This window comes from Leucopleurus acutus, assembly GCF_964270905.1.
Source record: "Leucopleurus acutus genome assembly, chromosome: 1".
NCBI classification, from domain to species: domain Eukaryota; kingdom Metazoa; phylum Chordata; class Mammalia; order Artiodactyla; family Delphinidae; genus Leucopleurus; species Leucopleurus acutus.
This window is the reverse complement of record NC_139142.1, coordinates 198,480,309-198,502,580: the sequence shown is the minus strand read 5'-3', so window position 1 is coordinate 198,502,580 and position 22,272 is coordinate 198,480,309. Positions and strand designations below refer to the sequence as shown.

Sequence of the window (22,272 nt, the reverse complement as noted above, 5' to 3'; positions counted from 1 at the left end):
ATTGCACCTCTCAGGCTGTATGCACTCAGCGTGAACGTGCTAAGGAGCATCAACCAGTTAGCCCACTATCCTCCTGGGGGAAGACATCAAGTGAAGCGGCATTTCCGCTCACAAGGAGCCTAAATCTGATTGCAGAATTAAGGGATGACACATGCAAGTCAACACTAGGTAGTTCAGGAGAGTCAATACGCAAGTGCATTGGGCACAGGCTTGAAGCCGTGTGCAAGTTTAAAAGGGAGGATGATTCATGATCATCTGCTGTGAACAAGAAAGACTTCATAGAATGAGGGGACACTTATTCAAGTCGGGAGGGAGGGCATTCTAAGCAAGGCGAACGTACAAAAAAGGCATTGAAGTGGAAAGAGTGAAGAGGCTGGCTTTATCAGAGCAGAATATTGTTAAAGCGGAACAAGAAAGAAGACTGGCTAAGTGGAGAAGTATCCAGATTGCACAGGATCTTGAAAGTCAGGCTGATGGCATTTAGATTTTAGGCAGCTGGAAATAAGGAGTGATTGCGGGTTTACAGTGAGTGGTAGGTTGAGAGCAGTATGTAGGAAAGATGACTCTGGAATCAGCATTCTGGGTGGATGGTCAGGGGAGACTCTGGAGTTAAGACCCCAGAAAGAAGTTACCGTTAGGTAAGAAGGGTACAGAGACGGTGCAGATGACAACCTTGGTGTGAGAGAAACTTTTAAGTTCAAAAATTATCTTAAATTTTACAGAAATTGGTTTTAAAAGTAAGAGAAGGAAAAGTCATAGAAAAAATACACATTTGAGCACTTCATTACATATAGACTGCCTTACGTTTTCACTGTGAAAAGAACCAAGCTGGGAAGACCAAAAGAATGTCAGTACTGGGACTTCCCTGGCGGGCGGTCCAGTGGTTAGGATTCCACCCTTCCACTGCAGGGGGCATGGGTTCCATCCCTGGTCTGGGCCTGAGAACGTTAGTACTCTTAGGAGGAGGCCATGGGTTTGTAAGTATTGGTTCAGTCTGGGTGACAGCAGAGCAGACAAGTGAAATCTCCCCGGGGCAGAGAATGGAGGAGCCTGAGCAAGAAGACAGCAGCCCAGACAGGAGGCAGCAAAAGAGCATTTCTTGCGGCACGCGGGCCTCTCACCGCTGTGGCCTCTCCCGTTGCGGAGCACAGGCTCCGGACGCGCAGGCTCAGCGGCCATGGCTCACGGGCCCAGCCGCTCCGCGGCATGTGGGATCCTCCCGGACCGGGGCACGAACCCGCGTCCCCTGCATCGGCAGGCGGACTCTCAACCACTGCGCCACCAGGGAAGCCCCAAAAGAGCATTTCGTACATCAGGAGAGAGATGCTGTCTTTGAGAGAGGCTGCATGGCGCTAGAAGGCCTGGCTCCCACTCAACTCCAGGAAAGGTACAGCGTGAGGCAGCCAGAGAGGACAAAGCAGAGGCAGGAGGAGAAACAGACGCGTCATGGAAGACATGGACAAACCGGGAATAATGCAGTTACCATGGAAAGCGAGGGAGAAAACTCTTTACCAAGGGTGCACGGTCAGTGCTATTAAGTTGTAAATTAGAAGCCAAGAAAGGTGAAGATAAAGAAAAAATTCATTAGATAGGATGACAACCATTTAAATAAAGTGTTGGCACAGAAGCCAGATCAGAGGGAGTTCACGAAGGACTGCAGATAACAAGGAATGTCCGTTCGGGTTGAATTCTTCTTGTCTGAAATGAGACCAAAGGGGCCAGAGCAGCAGTGAGCTGAGGTTCAAGACTATTTGAGCACTACCTTGATGTTACAGAAGAGTAACAGGCTTTTGAGGCAGGTAATGTGGACTCAAACCCAGCGTAACCGTACCAATCTTGCAAGGCTGTTTTGAGCATAGAGAGTATTCAGCACTGTGCCTGACATATAATTTGTAAATAAATTTCTTTCCTTTTTCCCCCCTTTGGGTAATATGAGGGCTATAGAATCTCCTTTTTAAAAAATATGATGAATAATTAAGTTAGATATACATTATTATAAATACAAATTCATGTGGGATGTTTAGAATATGGTCCTGCCAGGGGGAGGGCCGATTGGATTTATTTGCAAGATTCATTTCTATGTGTGATTTGATAATATAATCAAAAGAGCTATTGGGAGTTCCCTGGCAGTGCAGTGGTTCAGGCTCTACGCTCTCACTGCTGAGGGCCCGGGTTCGATCCCTGATGGGGGAACTAACTAAAATCCCACAAGCCGCGTCGGGTGGCCAAAAAACATTACAAAAATAAGTAAAAGAACCATTAATTTTCTAAATGTCCTCAAGCTATTTAGGATAGACATAGCAATATTGAAAACAAGGAGTTATCCTCTAGCTTCAATATAAAATGTCCTTGTTTACAAAAGAAATTCTGTTCAAATCTGCTTTTGTTTTCCTTTTTGGGAAAGCAGTTTCCCTCAGTTGGCAACTTCTCCAGCTTATACTAAACTGGCAGATCACCGAGCAGTTCTTGGAATGTGAGGCCGGGAGGTACCTTTATTAAAGAGATTCTCTGTGATAAATGGGACAGTTGACTCATTTGAGACTGTTTCTTAGAGATTATAATCAAATCACTTTTTTAGAAAAGTTAATTTAATTCTGTAGGTAGATATACAGGTGAAAACATGCCAAGTCCATTATTCATTATTGTTTTCGAAAGGGTTGACTTGGAAAGCCGTTAAGATAACTGCAGTGGGGAAATCCCCTGGTGGTCCAGTGGTTAGGACTCAGTGCTCTCACTGCTGAGGGCCTGGGTTCAATCCTTGGTCAGGGAAGTAAGATCCTGCAAGCCGTGCAGTGTGGCCAAAAAAAAACAAAGCGAAAAACAAAAACAAAAAACAACAACAAAAAGATAAACGCGGTAAATAGGGAATTGTGTATTTCACTGAGCGACTGCTGTTGAAATGGACATCACATGCAGTCCATGAAGAGTCACGTGACATGATTGTATGCCAGGCACTGTGAGATAAGTTTCCTCACGGAGCTGTAAGTGGACGAGACTGAGAACATGACAAAGCCAATGAGCATGAACGACACCGAAAAGTAGAGCAGAAGAGGGCGTGAGTGACGTTACTCCGGGCTTCAGAAGGGCTTACTGGACGGATGGCTGAGCTGGGTTTCAGAGGAACAGCACAAAAGTGTGCTTCCCGTGGGGTGTGGGAGACTGGCCACCATGGGGAGGGGGGTAAGGAGGGGGTAAGGAGGGGCGGGAGCTGCCTGCCGTATGCCCAGCAGTTCAGTCGTTGCTCTGCGGAGCACAGTGAGTGAGACAGCAGCGGGGGCTCCCGACCAGGACCGTAGCCGACGTTGCTCGGCCAGCAAACGTGGGAACTGGCAGAAAGGAGGCGCCTCCTTCCTAGCACTGCCCAGCTTCTTCTCAATGCGATCAGTGCCCCTTGGAATAGCCAGTATTTTCTAATGATTCTTTGGCCAGCTGAAGTGAAAGGTCACCTATGCCATAGCCTAGCCATATACATAATTTCAATCTATAATTATGCTAAATACAATGAAAAGGAGAAATAAAAGGAAAGCCTGGAGAATAGTGTGTATTTCAATATGTAAATGCTCTGATACAGCTATGCTAAGTCACTAGGTAAAGTAGTCAGATTCTTCTAATATGTGGACTTGTGGCAATGCACAGGCATACATGTAAAGTGCTACGGGGTAGCTCTGTTTGCACCTGAAATGCCAATAGCAGCGCCCATCCACAATATGAATTTCCAGAATGGTGGAAGACTCCAACCGAATGGTTCTAAACAGAACAAACTACAGACTTCCCTCAACTTACGCAATAGTTGCCTTCTTGGAAATTTGATATATATTAAAACTGTGCAAAATATGTTTGTGTTTATATACAGAATGGGCTTAGGTCCTGGGATAAAGAATTTTAAACAGTTTCATTACACACATGTCTGGTGGGACATTCATAGGTACGTAGGACCTAGAATAAATCTTCACTTTGCAGACGCGTCCTGAATTTTGATGGGATTCCGCAGCGTGGCTTCTAAATGCTAAACGCCAGCTATAGCCTCAAACTATTGTGATGAGCCCAAAACACCACCCTTGTGCAAAACACTCCCTAGGGGATGGTACTGTTCCCGTGGAAAACTTCTCTCTTAACCCACTGGGCTTAACCATTCAGTCTGTGATCGGCCGTGGGAGGAGGGCTGTCCATCTCTGGGGATGCGTCAGCAGTTACGGAGGCATCAGATCCTTATCCTTATGTGGTGGTACCTACTGTTCATTCATTCCATAAACGTTAATTTGAGCACCTACTATATGCCAGACACTGGAAAAGAGCATTGAGATTACATAATAGTCATATTAATAATATTAATGATTTCATACGATAATACTACTTTTTATTGTTATATAAAAATTCCTGCAGTTAGAGGTGATTCTCGTCATTGCCCCTTAGTGGACCTTCCTGAGATCACTGGCACCAATAAAACATTTTCCCAAAAAGTTTCTGTAAAGGATCAGAGTTCAACCCCAAACCTAAAAAATCACTCTCTACTCTCACTCTCATCCCAAATTATGCCCAGGCCTGTTGTCCAGCGGACCCTGTCAGAAGTCCCACAGTACAATCAAAGAATTCATGAAGACACTCTGAGATGCAATGTAGAGATGCTTCAAATAAGACTATCAAAATTCTCCCGTTATCACATTCCCAGGGAAATGTTAAACGATAAAGTCCTAAGGAAACTAATGTCTAAAATTACGGAGTTAAATTTTATTTTTCAATTTATTTATTTATTAATTTATTTATTTTTGGCTGTGTTGGGTCTTTGTTTCTGTGCAAGGGCTTTCTCTAGTTGCGGCGAGCGGGAGCCACTCTTGATCGCGGTGCGCGGGCCTCTCACTGTCGTGGCCTCTCGTTGCGGAGCACAGGCTCCAGACGCGCAGGCTCAGTAGTTGTGGCTCATGGGCGCAGTTGCTCCGCGGCACGCGGGATCTTCCCAGACCAGGGATCGAACCCATGTCCCCTGCATTGGCAAGCAGATTCTCAACCACTGTGCCACCAGGGAAGCCCTGGAGTTAAATTTAAAAAGAATTAAAGCCCAATATCAAAGCCTATTGCCTTCATGCATTAAAAGTTCATAGGAATTAAAATCCCAAAATGTCCTTCCCTACTTCCTTTAGCTGCTCCAGTCGATGGCTGAGCAAAGGAGAGGATGTGGCAGAAGGTGTAGTCAGAGGCTCTCTTCCACTAGATTATTTGTGCAATTCCTTCCGGGCCTTAACTAGATTCTAATATGTGCCACTGTTAAAGAGGTTTAAAAGCCGAGAAAACACAAAATTCCTCTCAGCACTTATCTGCGTCCACAAGACTTAAGACTTAGGACATAATTCAAGCCCCGGGCCCAAAGCCGTCATGGCAGCAGTGTGTGCTCCCGGAAGGCACTACGCAGCGGCTGGTGACGGTGCCAGTCCCGGCACCATTTACCTCCTAGTGCGCGTAGGGTTTCGCATCAGCAGCGTTGCTTAGGGTTCCTCCTGCCATTCTCTATAAAACCACCCTGCGCAAGGTCATGGTGGAGGCGTCAGGGATGGGAGAGCAGGGGAAGAAAATCCTGGCCTCAGTTACACAGAAGGCCAGGAGCCTCCGTCAGCTGTCCTATTTCAGCTCCATTAGGAGAAGTTTTATGGTAGCAGTGAGTGAACTAACGCAAACGCCAGCTCGAGGCCAGGCATGTATGACATTTCCTTCCATCGTCCTGACCAGTCACCTATTTAAAACCCAAATCAGATCTTACAACTCACGTAGGGGAAGATACAAAGTCCTTCGTGTGAAGTGTGGGAAACGTCAGTCTTGTCCCAGTGAACTTTCCCAGTCCCATCTCTGTTCTCTCACCCTGATCTCCAGGTTGGTCACAGTGTGGGCAGGGGTTGACACACGCCAGGCCGTTTTTATTTCCGTGGCCTTCCATACCTTGTCCATCAGGGTGGGATGCCCTTCCTCTCTTCTAGGTCTGGAAGGTCTCTACTTACTTTCAAATACCAGTTCAAATGTCCTGTGAGGTTTGTCCTGGCTCGATCATGGGTATCATGATCATGGGTTACCCTGATACATTGAATTCTTCTCCTGTAGCACTTACGTTTCTCTATTTTATGTATAATTCACACACACACATATTTTATTTATGAATCTCTCCCTCTCATTATTTGTGAGTCAAATTAGTGTCTGGAAAGTGCTTTATGCATCCCTGTATACACAGAACCTTGGTTGGAGGCCTGGCACACAGTACATAGAATAAAAATGCTTGCCAATATAACATGATTATAGAGGCAGCAATGGTTATAAAATTTTAACTTGTTTACCAGAAAAGGTACATTACCTAAAACTTGGCAAATCTGCTCTTCTGTAAAATGAGGGGATTAGATCACTCAACTCTCTGGTTTCTTTTGGCTTTAAAATTTTACTAAATTTTACTAAAATCGTTTAAGCAGGAGAAACAGTGCCATCTAGTGGTAAATTTGTTTTGTGTTTATTTTGACTTGACTGTTTTTAACCATTTCTATTTTATGTATTCCCAGCATTTTAAAATAATGTCAGCGGTAATGGCTATGCTGAGGTTTATAACCCACCATGGTTCTGTTATAAATTCAATATTTGGATAGGCACACAGATACTTGTTTTAGAAATGCAATAGAGATTACTCAGGTGAAGAACACTTTTTTTGTTTGTTTTGAAAATTTAATGTTAGAGTTGTGTTTTTTAAAGGTCAAGTCTTTTATTTATTTATTTATTTTTGGCTGCATTGGGTCTTCGTTGCTGTGTGCGGGCCTTCTCTAGCTGCAGTGAGCAGAGGCTATTCTTCGTTGCGGCGCGCGGGCTTCTCATTGTGGTGGCTTCTCTTGTTGCGGAGCACGGGCTCTAGGCGCGCGGGCTCAGTAGTTGTGGCACATGGGCTCAGTAGTTGTGGCTCGCGGGCTTAGTTGCTCCGTGGCATGTGGGATCTTCCCGGACCAGGGCTCGAACCCATGTCCCCTGCATGGGCAGGCAGATCCTTAGCCAATGCACCACTAGGGAAGTCCCAACACTTTGTTTTCTAGTAATGTGTTTGAGAGAAATCCAGGCACTCGCTACTTCAATGGACATTTGCTGAAGGCTCTTGTGCCTGGGAATTGCTCTGGGTGCTGGTGACACACAGTGAATAATCAAAGTCCCCTGCCCGTGGGAATTACATGCTTGATGGGTGAGAGACCAGAAGAGGTAAATAAGCAATAAATAAGGTACGTTTTTGGGCTTCCCTGGTGGCGCAGTGGTTGAGAGTCTGCCTGCCGATGCAGGGGACACGGGTTTGTGCCCCGGTCTGGGAAGATCCCACATGCCGCGGAGCAGCTGGGCCCGTGAGCCATGGCCGCTGAGCCTGCGCGTCCGGAGCCTGTGCTCCGCGGCGGGAGAGGCCACAGTGGTGAGAGGCCCGCGTACCGCAAAAAAAAAAAAAATAATAAGGTACGTTTTTATCATCATAGGGAAAAAGAACAGGAAGATATTGGGGAAGCGCCCATTAGATAGGGTTGGGCTCTCTGAGGAGGAGATGTCTGAGCTGAGACCCCATGATGCTGTCCAAGGGCTGAGCAGAGAGCTCCTGGCAGGAGGGGCAGCTCAGAGAGACTTTTCAGGGCCTGGGGGAGTTACAGGAATGTGGGGAGGGGGCGACGGCCCAGAGCGGCCCAGGCCAGACCAGAGAGGGGCTTGTAGGCCACGGTAAAGAGGGTGGAGTTTTACTTCAGATGCAGTGGGGATCCACGGGGATATTGTAGGCCAAGCAGGAGCATATTCTACTCTAAGCTTGCAAATGTTCAGGCAGCTCAGTGGAGAATGCTCTGTGGAACCAGAGCTGTCAGGAAATGTTACAACAATGCAGGTGAAGGAGCACCATGGGAGCAGTGGACATGGAACCCTTGGGATAGATGTTGAAGGTGGAGCAAAGTAGATGCGGGGTCAGGAAGACACAGGGAGGAATCAGGGTGGCTGAGGTGTTAGGCTTGAGCCCTTTACTGACATAAAGACGGCTTGGGGAGAGCAGGCTTGGCGGGGTGGGTAGCGGGAGAGAGGAATCACTTTTTCACTCCTTAGGTATTTATTGAGTGCCTTTTGTGTGCCACTCTTCTGAACACTGGGGACCTAGCAGTGAATAGAACAGACAGCAGCCTGTGCTTTCGTGGAACTTGCATTCCCTTCAGAGGGGAAGACAGTCAATTAAATTATATATGAATATATACATACGTATGATGTAGAAGGTAATACGTGCTCTGGAGAAAAAGTGAAGCTGGGAAGGAGAAAGGGGATGTTGGGAGAGCTTGCATGTTAAATAGGGGTGTTCAGGGAAGGCTTCAGTGAGGTAGTGGTATCTGAGCAAAGGCCTAAAGCAGCAGAGGGGAATGAAACCAGGCGGATAAATAGGAGGGCATTCCAGGCAAAGGGAACTGCAGGCGCGACAGCCGGGATGCAGGAGTGCCGGGATCGCGCAGGGAGCAGAGCAAAGAACGTGGCAATGAGAGGTCAGATGGGAAAGGCCGGGAACGGGGCTGGGAGCAGATCCTATCAGGCCTCGAAGGCCGTTGTAACGGCTTTGAGTGAATGAGGAGTGAGGAGGGTTCTCGGCAGAGCAGTGACCTGCTCTGACTTACATTTAAACTGTAGCTTCTGGCTGATGTGCTGAAGACAGCTTCTAGAGGGTCAAGAGCAGATCAGGGGGACCCGGGGGGAGGCTGCAGTGAGAATCAGGCGAGAGACCGTGATGGTTCGGAGCAGCGCGGCAGGGAGGGCGGAGGTGACGGTACGATGGGTTTGCTGGCTCTAACGACACATCATTTTTTAAATCGAATTTTACTTTCCCAATGAGAAAAAAAACTTCAGGCAATATACCAGGTTTTTAGTAAAAATCATTATAGTATAATTGATTCAATAGCAATTCTGTTCCTAAATTAAAACTAGCTTTAAGAACATTAGTGTAGGGACTTCCCTGGTGGTGCAGTGGTTAAGACTCCGCGCTCCCAATGCTGGGGGCCTGGGTTCAATCCCTGGTCAGGGAACTAGATCCCACATGCATGACGCAACTAAGAGCTCACATGCCACAACTAAGGAGCACACATGCCACAACTAAAGAAGCCAGCGAGCCGCAACTAAGGAGCCCTTGAGCTGCAGTTAAGACCCAGTGCAACCAAATAAATATTTTTTTTAAAAAAGAACATTAGTGTAAGATTCTTAACCATGACCTGTCGTAACTTCATGTCCATTTTAGTGTAAAATATGCAGCTTCTTTGTGAATAATGGATAACTAATGAGCTGTTTTTCTTTTCAGTTATATGATGGGGACAGTGAAAATGCCAACTTGGCTGGAACATTTTGTGGTTCCACCGTACCTGCTCCATTTATTTCTTCTGGGAACTTCCTTACAGTTCAATTTGTCAGTGACTTAACTTTAGAAAGGGAAGGATTTAATGCTACGTATACCATCGTGGACAGTGAGTAAACTGAGACATTTTTACATAGTGTTAAAGACATGTGTATTTATGCACTAAAAATACTGCCATGCTTATATCTATACTCAGTGTTAATTACTAAACTCAACGTTAATTACTGTGCTCAATGTTAATGACTGTCCAAGTTCAATGTCAGTTACTAAACACCACGTTAATTACTCCGTGTTTAATCCATGGTACAAATTTGGTACAATTCTTAGTCAAGAATATAGACTGTAAATCCTTCATAGAATGATGTAAGTATAGCTCCTTTGGGCTGGAAGAGTAAGGAAAGCAGAATTTTAAATATGTGTGATGAGTTACAAGTAAAATGTCTTCTAAGTTGTTTCTTTCTTCCCATCTCAGTGCCTTGTGGCGGAACATATAATGCAACTTGGACCCCACAGAGTATTTCGTCACCCAATTCATCAGACCCAGCCGTCCCATTTTCCACCTGTACTTGGGTCATTGAAGCTCCTCTACATCAGCAGGTCATGATTACTGTGTGGGCACTTGAGCTGCGCTCACAAGACTGTGACCAGAACTACTTAGAGTTTCAGGACCCACCAGAGGTAACAATTATAGGATGAATGACAGTCACATGTATGACCTTTTCACCAGTATTTGCAAAACACTTGAAGTAATGAGGGCATGACTAACTAAGATCTCGGAGTTACTTCCAGCCTCATGTGGTTTTCAGCCATTTACAAAACCCTCTATTTATAGGCATTAAGAAACCTGAACTTGGTCTGTAGGTCATGTGCCTAAGAAACATCTGGGTGTCTTGGTAAAAGTGCCTGTGCCCGGGCCCACCCTCAGAGACCAGTTCCCCTACTTACGCCCATTAGCCTGCATTTCTGATGAACTTCTCTGGTGTTCTGACAGCAGTGCTCCATGGAGAAGCACTTCTGCAGTCAATGGGATCTGTGTGTGGAATGAATTGAAAGGAACAGTTAAGAAGGCATTTGGTACCAGTCTAGTGGGACTATATTCATGGTTAAAAACATAGAGCAAAGCTCTGTTGGTTTAAAAAAAAAATGATGAGTCTGAATTGCCCATGGGGTTAGATGTTGAGGAGACTGTTGACCATAGCAGTGTAATGTCGACAGAATGCCTGAAGATCAGGGCGTCATCATCATGTGAGTAGGTAGTCGCTGTACGGGAGCAATCAGATTATTCCGGGAACCTGTGTAGAGGGAGGGCTCCTGAACTGAGGGTGACGCCTAGCGGGGGCTCCTGGGAACACCCGGGTTGTCTCTCTCCGGATCGAGGAGGTCATCCACTCCAGGTTTGCTAAGCGGCGGTGAGGCAGGGCCAGGAGCGGTGCTGGTTAGCCTTACAGAGTTCAGAACAATGGAGAAGCCCCAGTAGAACTGTGCTGAGCTCCTCCGACAGCCTGGATGCGCTCTGAGCAACGGCACAGGCCTTGGATAGGAAGCGGAGTGAGGGGGAAGGTCTTTTTTTTTTTCTTTTTTGTGGTACGCGGGCCTCTCACTGTCGTGGCCTCTCCCGTTGCGGAGCACAGGCTCCCGACGCGCAGGCTCAGCGGCCACGGCTCACGGGCCCAGCCGCTCCGCGGCATGTGGGATCCTCCCGGACCGGGGCACGAACCCGTGTCTCCTGCATCGGCAGGCGGACTCTCAACCACTGCGCCACCAGGGAAGCCCCGGGAAGGTCGTATTTTCAGTAGGCAGGCGTCCACCCCATGGTTTCAGCGGAAATGTGGCCCCCCTACCTCCCACCACACCCCTCGAAGACTGCGAGACACCTGTAGATTCCAAGGCCAAGGTGAAGTCTTCCCGCAGAGTGCATTAAGCTCTGTAACTGGTCTCCACGGCTGAGTATTTAAGCCATGTTTTTGTGTGCAATTTAATCTCTGCTGCGGCCTGTTCTCTTCTGATACTAAATCCACCAGCATTTGGCTTCCGTTTCATTTCAGAGTAATGGAAATCCAGGAATTCGGTTCTGCGGCAGGAATGCTTCAGCTGTACCCACACTTTATTCTTCCATGAGCACCGCAATCGTCACTTTTAAATCAGAAGTTTTTAACATAAACTCTAGAGTGGGTTTTACCTATCAGATTGCAGGTGAGCTCTGGGATTTCATCTTTTATTCAGAAAAACTGCCATTATTACAATTACAGCTAGAATTGACCCCCTGGAGTAAATTAAGGTTTGTTGACATAAACCACACCCACATGAGGTAAGACCCTTTACTAGAAGCCAGGCCCAATTTAGCACATTACTAAAGTTGACTTCTGAAGAGGTGAAGCGAATAAAATATTAATTAAAGTGTCGAGAATGGCAGCATATCCTTCAAAGTTCATGTCATTAATTAAAAAGTATACCAGTTATTGTATTAATTCTTCACTTAACCATGTAGAAGAATCACTATACCTTAGAAAATTACTTTGGAAAAAACCAAGGAGCCTTGAAAGAATTACTTGCTTCTGTCACTGAGACGTTTATCTCCAGAGAACACTTTATGTAATGTTCATTTCGAGCTTGATTAAAACCAAAGCTGCCTTTGATTAAAACAAACACATGAAAACGCTCTGGGTGTTTTTTTTACCAAACATGGTCAAGAACTGTAAGTTGCCAGTTCTATCAGAACAAATAGTTCATCAAAGGATTTGAAGAGAAATCTTCACACAAAACTGTCTTGGAGGTAGAGCCTTTATGCCCGAAGAGTCTAAACGTCATCAGAAAAGCATGGAGAATGCTAGAACGTTTGTCCTCACACGAGAGGGTGCACATGTACTCATTTACTGTCTCACACGGGGGTGTTTTGTGCGAGGACACTGCACTGCATTTGCTCAGTGTGCCGTGCGCTGTAAGTCTTGGGATCTCAGTAATCTCAAAGGTAAATGAAGGGGCTAGGTTAGCTTCTTTTCTGAAGTTTGTTCCCATTTAATAAGCTCTTTGAATTATTCCTGTCAAGTTGAAGGAGCACTAAATACTGCGCGGCATACGTTAATTACGACTGTTGTCTTTCCTCTAAGATTGCAACCGAGAATATAAGAAGGCATTTGGCAACCTGAGGAGTCCCGGCTGGCCGGGCGGCTACAGCAGTAACGTGGACTGCACAGTTGTGCTCACAGCCCCTCATAACCACACCATCTCCCTCTTCTTTCACTCCTTTGACATCGAGGACTCAAGTGACTGCACATGTGATTTCTTGGAGGTAACATACGTTTGAATATCATGTAAATAAATTATTTAGAAGATAATGGATCCCTTAAGATTTTTCTCGTTTTTCTCTGCTACTGCTAATCATATCCCTTCCTCATTTCATTAAATTATTCATTATCCTTTCATTGCCTAAATACTTAGGCAATTGCCAACCATCTCCTAGGTCCAGACACCAGAAATCCAGGAGGGAACAAGACATATTCAGGGTCCCCCGGAGGCTCACACTTCCGTGGGAAAGACAGACAGGAAGTTGTCCATCCTGTTGACTATCAGAGCCAGCACGGGTTAGGGGCACCTAATTAGTCTGGGAACAGAGAAGTTTTCTTAAAGGAGCTAATGTGTGAGTTGAGACCGGAAGTGAGGGAGGTCCAAGTGCAAAGTGCTAGTTTTGGACACAGATGAGAACTCTGACTTTAAGTGTGCCTGGTGTCGAGGTAAAAATCAAACTACGTGAGACTGAATAGTTTGGCTGACTTCCCTGCTGGCCACAGTAAGTCTGGAGCAACTTCAGTGTTCTCTAATGAGAGTCTTTCCTTGACGCGTGTTGGGCAGAGGAAGGTAGAGTGGTCTGTTCCTTCCTCCCCATCTGGATGAAGAAGCACCTTTGCTGTTTGCCTGTCCTCCGCCCCACCGAGAGAGAACCCTCCTGTGTCTGAAACTCACTGCCCATATTTTGCCATAAAAACCCTCCAGCTCCCTCCAGCGTCCTTTGCAGACTCTGTTGGAAATGTATTCACTCTTAGGAAATAAACGGAGGTGCCCTGTCAGGCTTGTAGGTACAAAGATGCTGAATCCCTCTGAACTGAATTCACATCGAAACCTTAACCCAAGACACCCGAAGTCGGCTTTGTTTCGCGTACATGCGAATCTTCCCGTAAGGTTTCCAAACAGCTTGTTTTCTCCTTTATGCCTGTTACAGAGTTTTGTTATCCTGGAAAGCTCCCCCTATAAAATTAATCGAAGTCCTTTGTTAATGACTATTTGCAACCTCTAGTGCAGTAAGTACTCAGGAAGCTCATGCCTTTTCATGGGGGACATCAGCCACAGTAGGAGACTGGGGAGGACACAGATGTACCAGAGAGGAAATAAGGGAGAGACAGGAGTGTTTGCGTCAATCAGGTCATTAGACTCACACCTACGCACCTCACCCCCATGGAGTCTGAACAGTGACGTGGAGCATAAAGCGGACACGAGGGGAGGGGTGGGATACGGAAGAATCATCCTGACAGCGCATAGTCACAGCGCAGCTACTCGGGGTTCGCCTCAAGCCTGAGTTGACCCTTATCCACTGGAGTTAACTTTTTTTTTTTTTTTTTTTGCGGTACGCGGGCCTCTCACTGTTGTGGTCTCTCCCGTTGTGGAGCACAGGCTCCCGACGCGCAGGCTCAGCGGCCATGGCTCACGGGCCCAGCCGCTCCGCGGCATGTGGGATCTTCCCGGACCGGGGCACGAACCCGTGTCTCCCGCATCGTCAGGCGGACTCCCAACCACTGCGCCACCGGGGAAGCCCGACTGGAGTTAACTTTGCCCCTGGATGCTGGGGAGCAAGGGCTGACTCTCCAGCCCCGAGGGGTGACAACTGCCCCCTTCCACCCTGCTGCCCCTCCTTATCTCATAGAAACGGGTCTGAAACTTCCTGTGCGATAAGCAAAGACAGGAGACTACGACTCAGGCCTGTGAAGCACCGCTGTGTCTGGTTTTCGGCGGGAAGATTCCAGCACGACTTATTGCAGCGTCAGCATTCCATTCATGTACACGGCGATGGGAACAGAAATTTCTCACTGAGGACTCTGACCGTATCATACCACACGAACACCAAGCTCTAGACCCCATTTGGAATTTGCATTTGCCTTCACTTCCCCTTCCAGAGTCACCTGAAGTCCCAGAGATGCCCTCTGCTCTCCTTGTCCCCTTCCTCCTGTGCAGAGAGAAAGGAGAAGGACAAGCCATTAGCCCATCAGTGGGAATTGATATCTCGCTTCTCCTCTTAGAGCACCAGCTTTCTAAAGAGGACCAGAGGAAGAAGACCCGAGGCCAAGGCTGTCGTGGGGCAGCTGGGCGTCCTTGACTACGGCAGCCCTCGCTGTCTGCCGACGGCTAACTGGCTCTTCCATCCACGGCAAGGCTACTTTGTGTAAACACTTAGCAGAATGACCCAAAAAGCACCAGAAAGGCATTTTCCTCTCCCACTGGCTACTCCATAGACCTAAAAGGAAACTCTCCAGGGAATTCCCGGCGGTCCAATGGTTAGGACTCCGCACCTTCACTGCCAGGGCCTGGGTTTGATCCCCAATGAGGGAACTAAGATCCCACAAGTTGCGGGGCACGGCCGAAAAGAAAAGGGCTCTCTGCAGATCAGCACAGCCCAACAAGACGACCCACCACACCTCTGAAGACACCGGGTGACTTAAGACAACCGGCAAGTAACCACATGTTAAACTATGGGATTAAAAAGGGACTGGAGGGACTTCCAAGATTTTAAATACATGTGTCAACATAGAGTCAGCCTCCATCCATGCGGAGCTGGTTCCAACCCTACACTGCCTGGATCACGTGTCTGCAATGCCCCACGAGAGTCCTCCTCCGAGTGGGGCTGTTTGGGAATGTGCAGCAGGAGCAGGGCTTGAGGACAAACCGTGGCTGAATTCACAGTACGCTTACCTGCATTCACACACCAACACATTTCCTGTTTTCACACGTGTCTACTCCATGCAGTGAATTAAAAAAAAAATCTATTCAGCTTCACAAATTGTTTTTAAAATAAATCCAAGAGTCAGAAATTTTAAAGACTGTTTGAATTATGTCCTTTTCCCATGTAGAAATTCCTTTCGTTTTGAACTTTGTCATACTTTGGACGTTGTTTTTTCATGATCCCTTTATAGCCAAGCAATTTTCAACGGGAGATAAAAACATAAATGCAGTATGATGAATAAAGTAGAACGGAGTTGACTGGAAACAAAGCAGATAATATTTTTCTCCCCCGACCCATCTTTCTAAAATTCACTTTAACTACCTTCTTCAAAGTGTCTCCCCAAGAAGAAAGATAAAACTAGTTTGTTATACACCAGTCAACTAGCTGGTTATAGAAACATGCTGTCGTGTTTTAATTACTGGAGATTAACAGATATTTCTGAATCCAACTGTAAATGGTTTTTGATCTACAAATTGGTTTCTCTCCTTTGCAAGTGAAGGTGACTTCTGTGTGTACTAACCCTCCATTGAGTACTTAAAAAGACCAAGTTTTCCCCAAAAAAGTGGTCATTCCAATTGTCTCACGTCTTAACGTACAGTGATGATAAATCAGAGAAGAAGGTACAATAGGTCTAAGTGTAATCATTAATGACTCGTTTTTAAAGGTAAGAAATGGAAGCGAGAGCACTTCGCCATTGCTGGGCACGTTCTGTGGGACTCTGTTGCCGAATCCCATTTTCTCCCAAAGCCGTGAACTATACCTACGATTTAAGAGTGATAGTGCAACTTCCGGTCGTGGATATGAAATTATCTGGACCTCATCACTCTCTGGTAAGACCCTGGCGCTTTGTAAGGGAAAGTAATGCAGCTGAGAAAAACATACAGCGTCTAATAGAAGAAGACAGTTAAAGTGACCTTTTCCCCAATCTGTGTACTTGATTATTTTCCATTAAAAATAGAGATTTTTTTAAACACTGAAAGTATAGAGATTTAAAAAATGTTACTTTTATTCATTATTTCTATATATTAAAGGATATATATTTACATATAAAGCACAAATAAGGTCCAAAGATTTTTAAGTTCCTTTATAAATTCTGATTTTGTCATTATTTTTAACTTTTGGTTTGATCATCAAGGTAGTCCTCTGAGGACTTTTTTTAAAGTTTGCCAGAAAGCCAAGTTATGAACACACACTTGCGTACGTATAGGCAGCTGTGCTCCTTGGAGGCCGCGTTTCATTTCTTGGCAGTCCTGGAGGTTAATGGCTTTTACAGGGCAGTAAGCACCTTCCTGCAGTTTTGGTTGGCCGTTTACCAATAAGTGAAGGAAATTTGTCATGTCAATGCACTTAACTCAAGAGAGAAGGGATATCTTTATGAAATGTCCCCCCAAATATCTAAAATCTTTCAAAATAAGAATGATAAAAAGGACTCATTTATTTTATTTTATTTTATTTTGTGGTACGCGGGCCTCTCACTGCTGTGGCCTCTCCCGTTGCGGAGCACAGGCTCCGGACGCGCAGGCTCAGTGGCCATGGCTCATGGGCCCAGCCGCTCTGCGGCATGTGGGATCTTCCCGGACCGGGGCACGAACCCATGTCCCCTGCATCGGCAGGCGGACTCTCAACCACTGTGCCACCAGGGAAGCCCAGGACTCATTTTAAATGTACTAGAGGACTAGAAGAGGATTCTATTAAGACAATTGTAGATAACGATTTCTTGGTACTGCCCGAAGTAAGAGATGATCTCTATGCCCTAATTTTACAGAAGGAAGTAAAACACCAAACTGATGCATTGCCTAAAACGCACAGCTAGATCGTGGCAGAGGCAGGACTAAACCTCCAGTGGTCAGAAACCCACCCCAGTGCTTCTCAATTATGCTACACAGTTTCTTCCTATGCGCAGGATATCTGGATGCCCATGGCTGTCTGGTCTAAATAACGATAGCTTTCCTGTGCAAATGAACGCATCGAACAAATTAGCACCAATGCTTAAAGGGCTTCGGCTTGTTAAGCATATCAGTCTTGGAACTGTCAGTTATCAGCCTGGTAAAGTCACTTTGAGAATCATGACTGCCAGAACCTTAAATAACACACCTCTTTCTTTGGTTCTTCCCCGGAATTTCCCTTTGAATTTTACTTCACCCATATCCTCATCATCTCGCTCACTGCCTCTGGGGAGCGCCACACCATCAAAAGCACCCGAGATCAACCTCACTCTCTCCTGCAGTTACTTTCCCAAGTCCTGGTTTTCCCGTCGTGCTCTCAACCCACTTATTTTCAAAGCAAAGATCTGGAGGAAGCCCTTCGTAAGCCGTGAGAGGCGGGGAGGGATATTTGGTGGAGGTGGCAGCGGGGCAGGTAGTGAGGGGCTGGGGGTACAGCCCGCAGGAGGGACAGGAGAAGGGTTCCTGCCCCCGCTTTTCTTGCAGAGGGCCTCAGCACCTTGAGAGAACTGTCTCGTTGCCTTAAGTGCGCTAAAGCGCGCTGATGGCTTCTACTTGGTTGACTGAAGCCTCGCACACCTGTTTCCTCGCAGACTGCGGCGGGACGCTTTACGGAGACAGCGGCGCGGTCACCAGCCCTGGCTATCCCGGCACGTACCCAAACAACACTCACTGCGAATGGACCATCATTGCTCCTGCGGGAAGACCCGTCACCGTCAGCTTCTACTTTATCAGCATTGACGATCCCGGAGAATGCGTCCAGAACTATCTCCTGCTCTACGACGGCCCGGATGCTGACTCTCCATCGTCTGGACCGTATTGCGGCGCAGTGAGTAAAACAAACTTTAAAAAACTCCCAATTGTTATTTTTAAATAATGAAAGGAGCTTAAAAAGGCACCTTTAAAGGCAGACTCACGCAGTTAGAGAGTACACGGTACTTTTTCAAATTCAGGTTTCTGACTTTCCTTTTTATTTTGGGAGCACGAGTGCCACCTAGTGGGCGTTGAGTTAAATTAATAGTAATAGTTAACCAAACTTGACTAGTTAACCAAACTTGTGCATCAGAATCACCTATGCAGTTGTTTAGCATCACAGACTTCTAGTCCCCACTCAACCTACAGAATCAAAATTTCTGGGGGAGTATCTGTGGCATGCTGTTTTCTGAAAGCTCCGTATGTGATTTTAATGCACCGCCCAGGGTTGACTTATCCATGTAATTTCTGCATGAATAGAACTACAGTGTTCCCTCCGCATCTGCAGGGGATTGGTTCTGTTGAGCCCCCACGGATACCAAATCCTCGATGCTCAAATCTCTTATAAAAACTGGCCTAGGGACTTCCCTGGCGGCGCAGTGGTTAAGAATCCGCCTGCCAGTGCAGGGCACCCGGGTTCGTGCCCCGGTCCGGGAAGATCCCACATGCCGCGGAGCGGCTGGGCCCGTGAGCTATGGCCGCTGAGCCTGCGCGTCCGGAGCCTGTGCTCCTCAACGGGAGAGGCCACAACAGTGAGAGGCCTGCGTACCACAAACAAACAAACAAACAAAAACTGGCCTATGGACTTCACTGATGGCGCTGTGGTTAAGAATCCGCCTGCCAATGCAGGGGACCCGGGTTCGAGCCCTGGTCCGGGAAGATCCCACATGCCGCGGAGCAACAAAGCCCGTGCGCCACAACTACTGAGGCTGTGCTCTTGAGCCCGCAAGCCACAAATACTGAGCTCACGTGCCACAACTACTGAAGCCTGCATGCCTAGAGTCCATGCTCCGCAACAAGAGAAGCCGCCACAGTGAGAAGCCCACGCACAGCGATGAAGAGTAGTCCCCGCTCCCCGCAGCTAGAGAAAGCCCACGCGCAGCAACGAAGACCCAACGCAGCCAAAAATAAAAATAAGTAAATTAAAAAAACCAAAACCTGGCCTAGTGCGGTGAATACAGTCAGTCCTCGTATCTGCGGGTTCCGTATTCATGGGTTGTGTATCTGCTGGATTCTGTGGTTGGCTGAATCCGCGATGTGGAACCTACCCTTACGGAGGGCTGACTGTATAGAAACTTTGGATGCCCCGCTCCATTTCGTTCACTTTTTGCTGAAAATTGTAGGAATTCTTTGAAGAAATGCACAGGGATATTAACAATTAGCCTGGGGACTAACAGTTTGTTTTTGTAGATCTCAACGTAATAGATCTTCCCTAAACATCAAGTTAGAATTCTGATGTTGACTCAGTACTGCTTACATCTGCCCTCAGTGCCCTCCCATTTTTATGTGCAAGTAGATGTTTACAGAGCTTTCATGTAAGGGAAATGGGACTACTGATGAGAAGTTACCTGTTTCTTACCATTTTGCTCTTTACTCATTTGTGCTTTCTAATCAAACTGACAGAGAATTACATCTGCTGGAAATCGAGGGAGTTTTTAGAGTATAACTTACAGTTCGTAAAATTGATAAATGTTATTTTCAGAAATATCAAAAAATAGATAACATTTTTCTAAAACCCTGAGAATCCTCCCGTATATTCTTCTAAACACTTTCTTTTCAATATGTTTGCCTATGCACAGGTACTTTATATTGTTTTGTGGTGTGTTTTTGTCCACTGACTGATACATCATTAACATCTTACCATACCATTAAACAAACTGGTATATCGTATTTAATCATTGGGTTGTTCTGTGTTCTGGGTGCAGCCTAATTTATTGAACGAAGCTCCTCTGGTTTATAGACAACCCTTCAATAAACTCCCTGGTAGCTCTGTCCTTATACACAGAGCTAACTTTGGGGGGAGGAATTTGCATCACCTGATCAGCAGATGCTGTCTTGCAGTTGTTCACAGGGGCCCACAGAAAAGAGACCCCAGTAAATACGTCGCATGCCAGATTTAGAAGCTGATTAAGTCTTAGACATTTAGTTGAGATTTGTAACAATTTCAAAAAGAGACATTTTCACAATACCATTACTGTATGTCCGTATGACTTTTTTTTTTTTTTTTTTGGTTTTCAGTGACTTTCAAACATACAACCCCATTTGATCCCTTGGACTTTGCAGATAAGAGAAACTGAGGCACTGAGAGGACTTACTGCCATTGAAACCAATGTCACATAAATTCAAGTCTATAACTAGATATGTCAGTTTTTCTTAACTATTGGTGTTTACAATATTTTCCCAGTTTTAACTTTTATTTTATAAATGTAGACATAGTTTCGAGTGCAATTGTTTTACTTTTTAAAGATACCACTGACTTCGTTAGCATTTCCAGCCCAGTGAAGTCAGTTTATTTACAGAATGATGGTGGGAGCTACTCCTTTGATGTCGAATCATACAGTGATTTGAAGATGTTTTCTTTTATGATAATTGTCATTGTTCACGGGCATTGCTCTCAGTTACAGAATCCGAACATCTAGAAACATGAAAGAATGGCAGGAAAATTAGGAGCATCAAACGGGAGTTTAAAACTTCTGTTATCTGCTCATACTAGTTTGTCAGCATAGAATGCCAAGTAGAAATTTGGGAGCAGGTTGAAATGGAAGGAAAAAGTGCATGTGCACAGGAACGTACAATATTGTGTATCCCTTGATATCTCTCTTAGGAAAAAAAATCCCTCTGCTGCACTCACCTGAATAATTTACTGTCTTGGAAATAAGTCTGTTTTTTGATGACTCTTGGGTAGGACCAAAGCAGGGGACCCGAGCAGAACAGAGGAGCATGTCCCCAGACTGCAACCTTGACCCTGTGTGATGTGCTCTGTCTCCAGGACAATCCAACCTACTGTGCATGTTACTGACTTATTTGCTTCCTGCTTCGCCTCCTCCCATTAGGATGTAAGATTCGTGAGAACAGGGCTGTTTGCATGTTTGGTTCGTTTTTTATATTCCTAGTGCTAATAATAATACCCACAGCATGGAAATCTCTCAATCAATATTAAATGAATGATTTAGAAATGAGAGAAAACAGAGACCCATCTACCTCCCATCCCTTCTGCCCCCCCCACACCTGTTCCCCCAAAAGATACGAAAATCAACACCAAAAGGAAAGTACAGATGTTAAGGGGGGAAAATAGTACATTTTACTCATATGCTTGTTTTAGTTGCAGATATAAGTTGTGTGTCCCTTCAGAAAAATGAAAATTTCAGTAAGAACTTGAATTGGATTTTTAGTGATGGTTTTATTGAGACATAACTCACATACCACAGAAATCATCTACTTAAAGGGTAAGATTCAAGAGTATTTAGTCAGTTCCCGGAGCTGTGTAGCTGCCGTCACCACAGTCAGCTTTAGAACCTTCTCGTTAGCCCAGGAGGAAACCCTGTGCCCACTTAGTCGCCCCCCATTTCTCCTCGTCACCTCCACCAGACCCAGCAACATTCTTTTGTAAAGTCTCTACCTTAATTCTTAGCAAGGTTACTTCTAGAAATGTATGCAGTTTACTGTCAACTCTAGAAGGCTCCTTTATGTCATACTTCTTCACTATACCTGACCTTCTGGAGAAACCTTCAAATCTGTGAAATATATAATTTGTTACTTCTCTCTCTCTCTTTCTTTTTTCAATTTTAGGACACTGACATAGCTCCCTTTGTGGCCTCGTCACATCGTGTCTTCATAAAATTTCATGCGGAGTATGCAGCCCGACCGTCAGCAATCCAGTTAACCTGGGTCAGCTAACCGCAGGAGGCCGGGTCTGCTCAGCACTTTGGTTTTTCTGCAGGGCCTGGACCCTCAGACCTCACGCTGGATGGGATTCTGCCATCCTGATACCTGTCCCCCCTGCCTGTGCCACTGAGAATAATCTGAACTTCTTTGTTTTTCATCGAAGCACATGTGGAATCAATATTTGTATACATTTTTTGCACGTAGAATGTAGCTTCTTTAATATTTTGAGCTGAAATTTTCTAGAATCCCTTAAAGGGGTGGAAATGATTATGGCTTATGTGCTGTACATTTTCAAAAGTTAATAAAATAGAGGTACCGTTTTCACTGTGAATGTCAAA

At 45.8% G+C, this 22,272-nt stretch overlaps 1 protein-coding gene across 1 annotated transcript in view; it reads left to right on the top strand.

Annotated features, from left to right (window-relative positions):
* The window catches only part of CUBN (cubilin), a 262,964-nt gene extending 240,692 nt beyond the window's left edge, over positions 1-22,272 (top strand). The window contains exons 61-67 of the mRNA XM_082845199.1: positions 9,311-9,473; positions 9,837-10,042; positions 11,410-11,557; positions 12,472-12,653; positions 16,018-16,183; positions 17,890-18,125; positions 21,839-22,272. Coding sequence (XP_082701325.1) covers positions 9,311-9,473; positions 9,837-10,042; positions 11,410-11,557; positions 12,472-12,653; positions 16,018-16,183; positions 17,890-18,125; positions 21,839-21,946 — 1,209 coding nt within the window. The 3' untranslated portion in view covers positions 21,947-22,272. The remainder of the gene's footprint in view (positions 1-9,310; positions 9,474-9,836; positions 10,043-11,409; positions 11,558-12,471; positions 12,654-16,017; positions 16,184-17,889; positions 18,126-21,838) is intronic.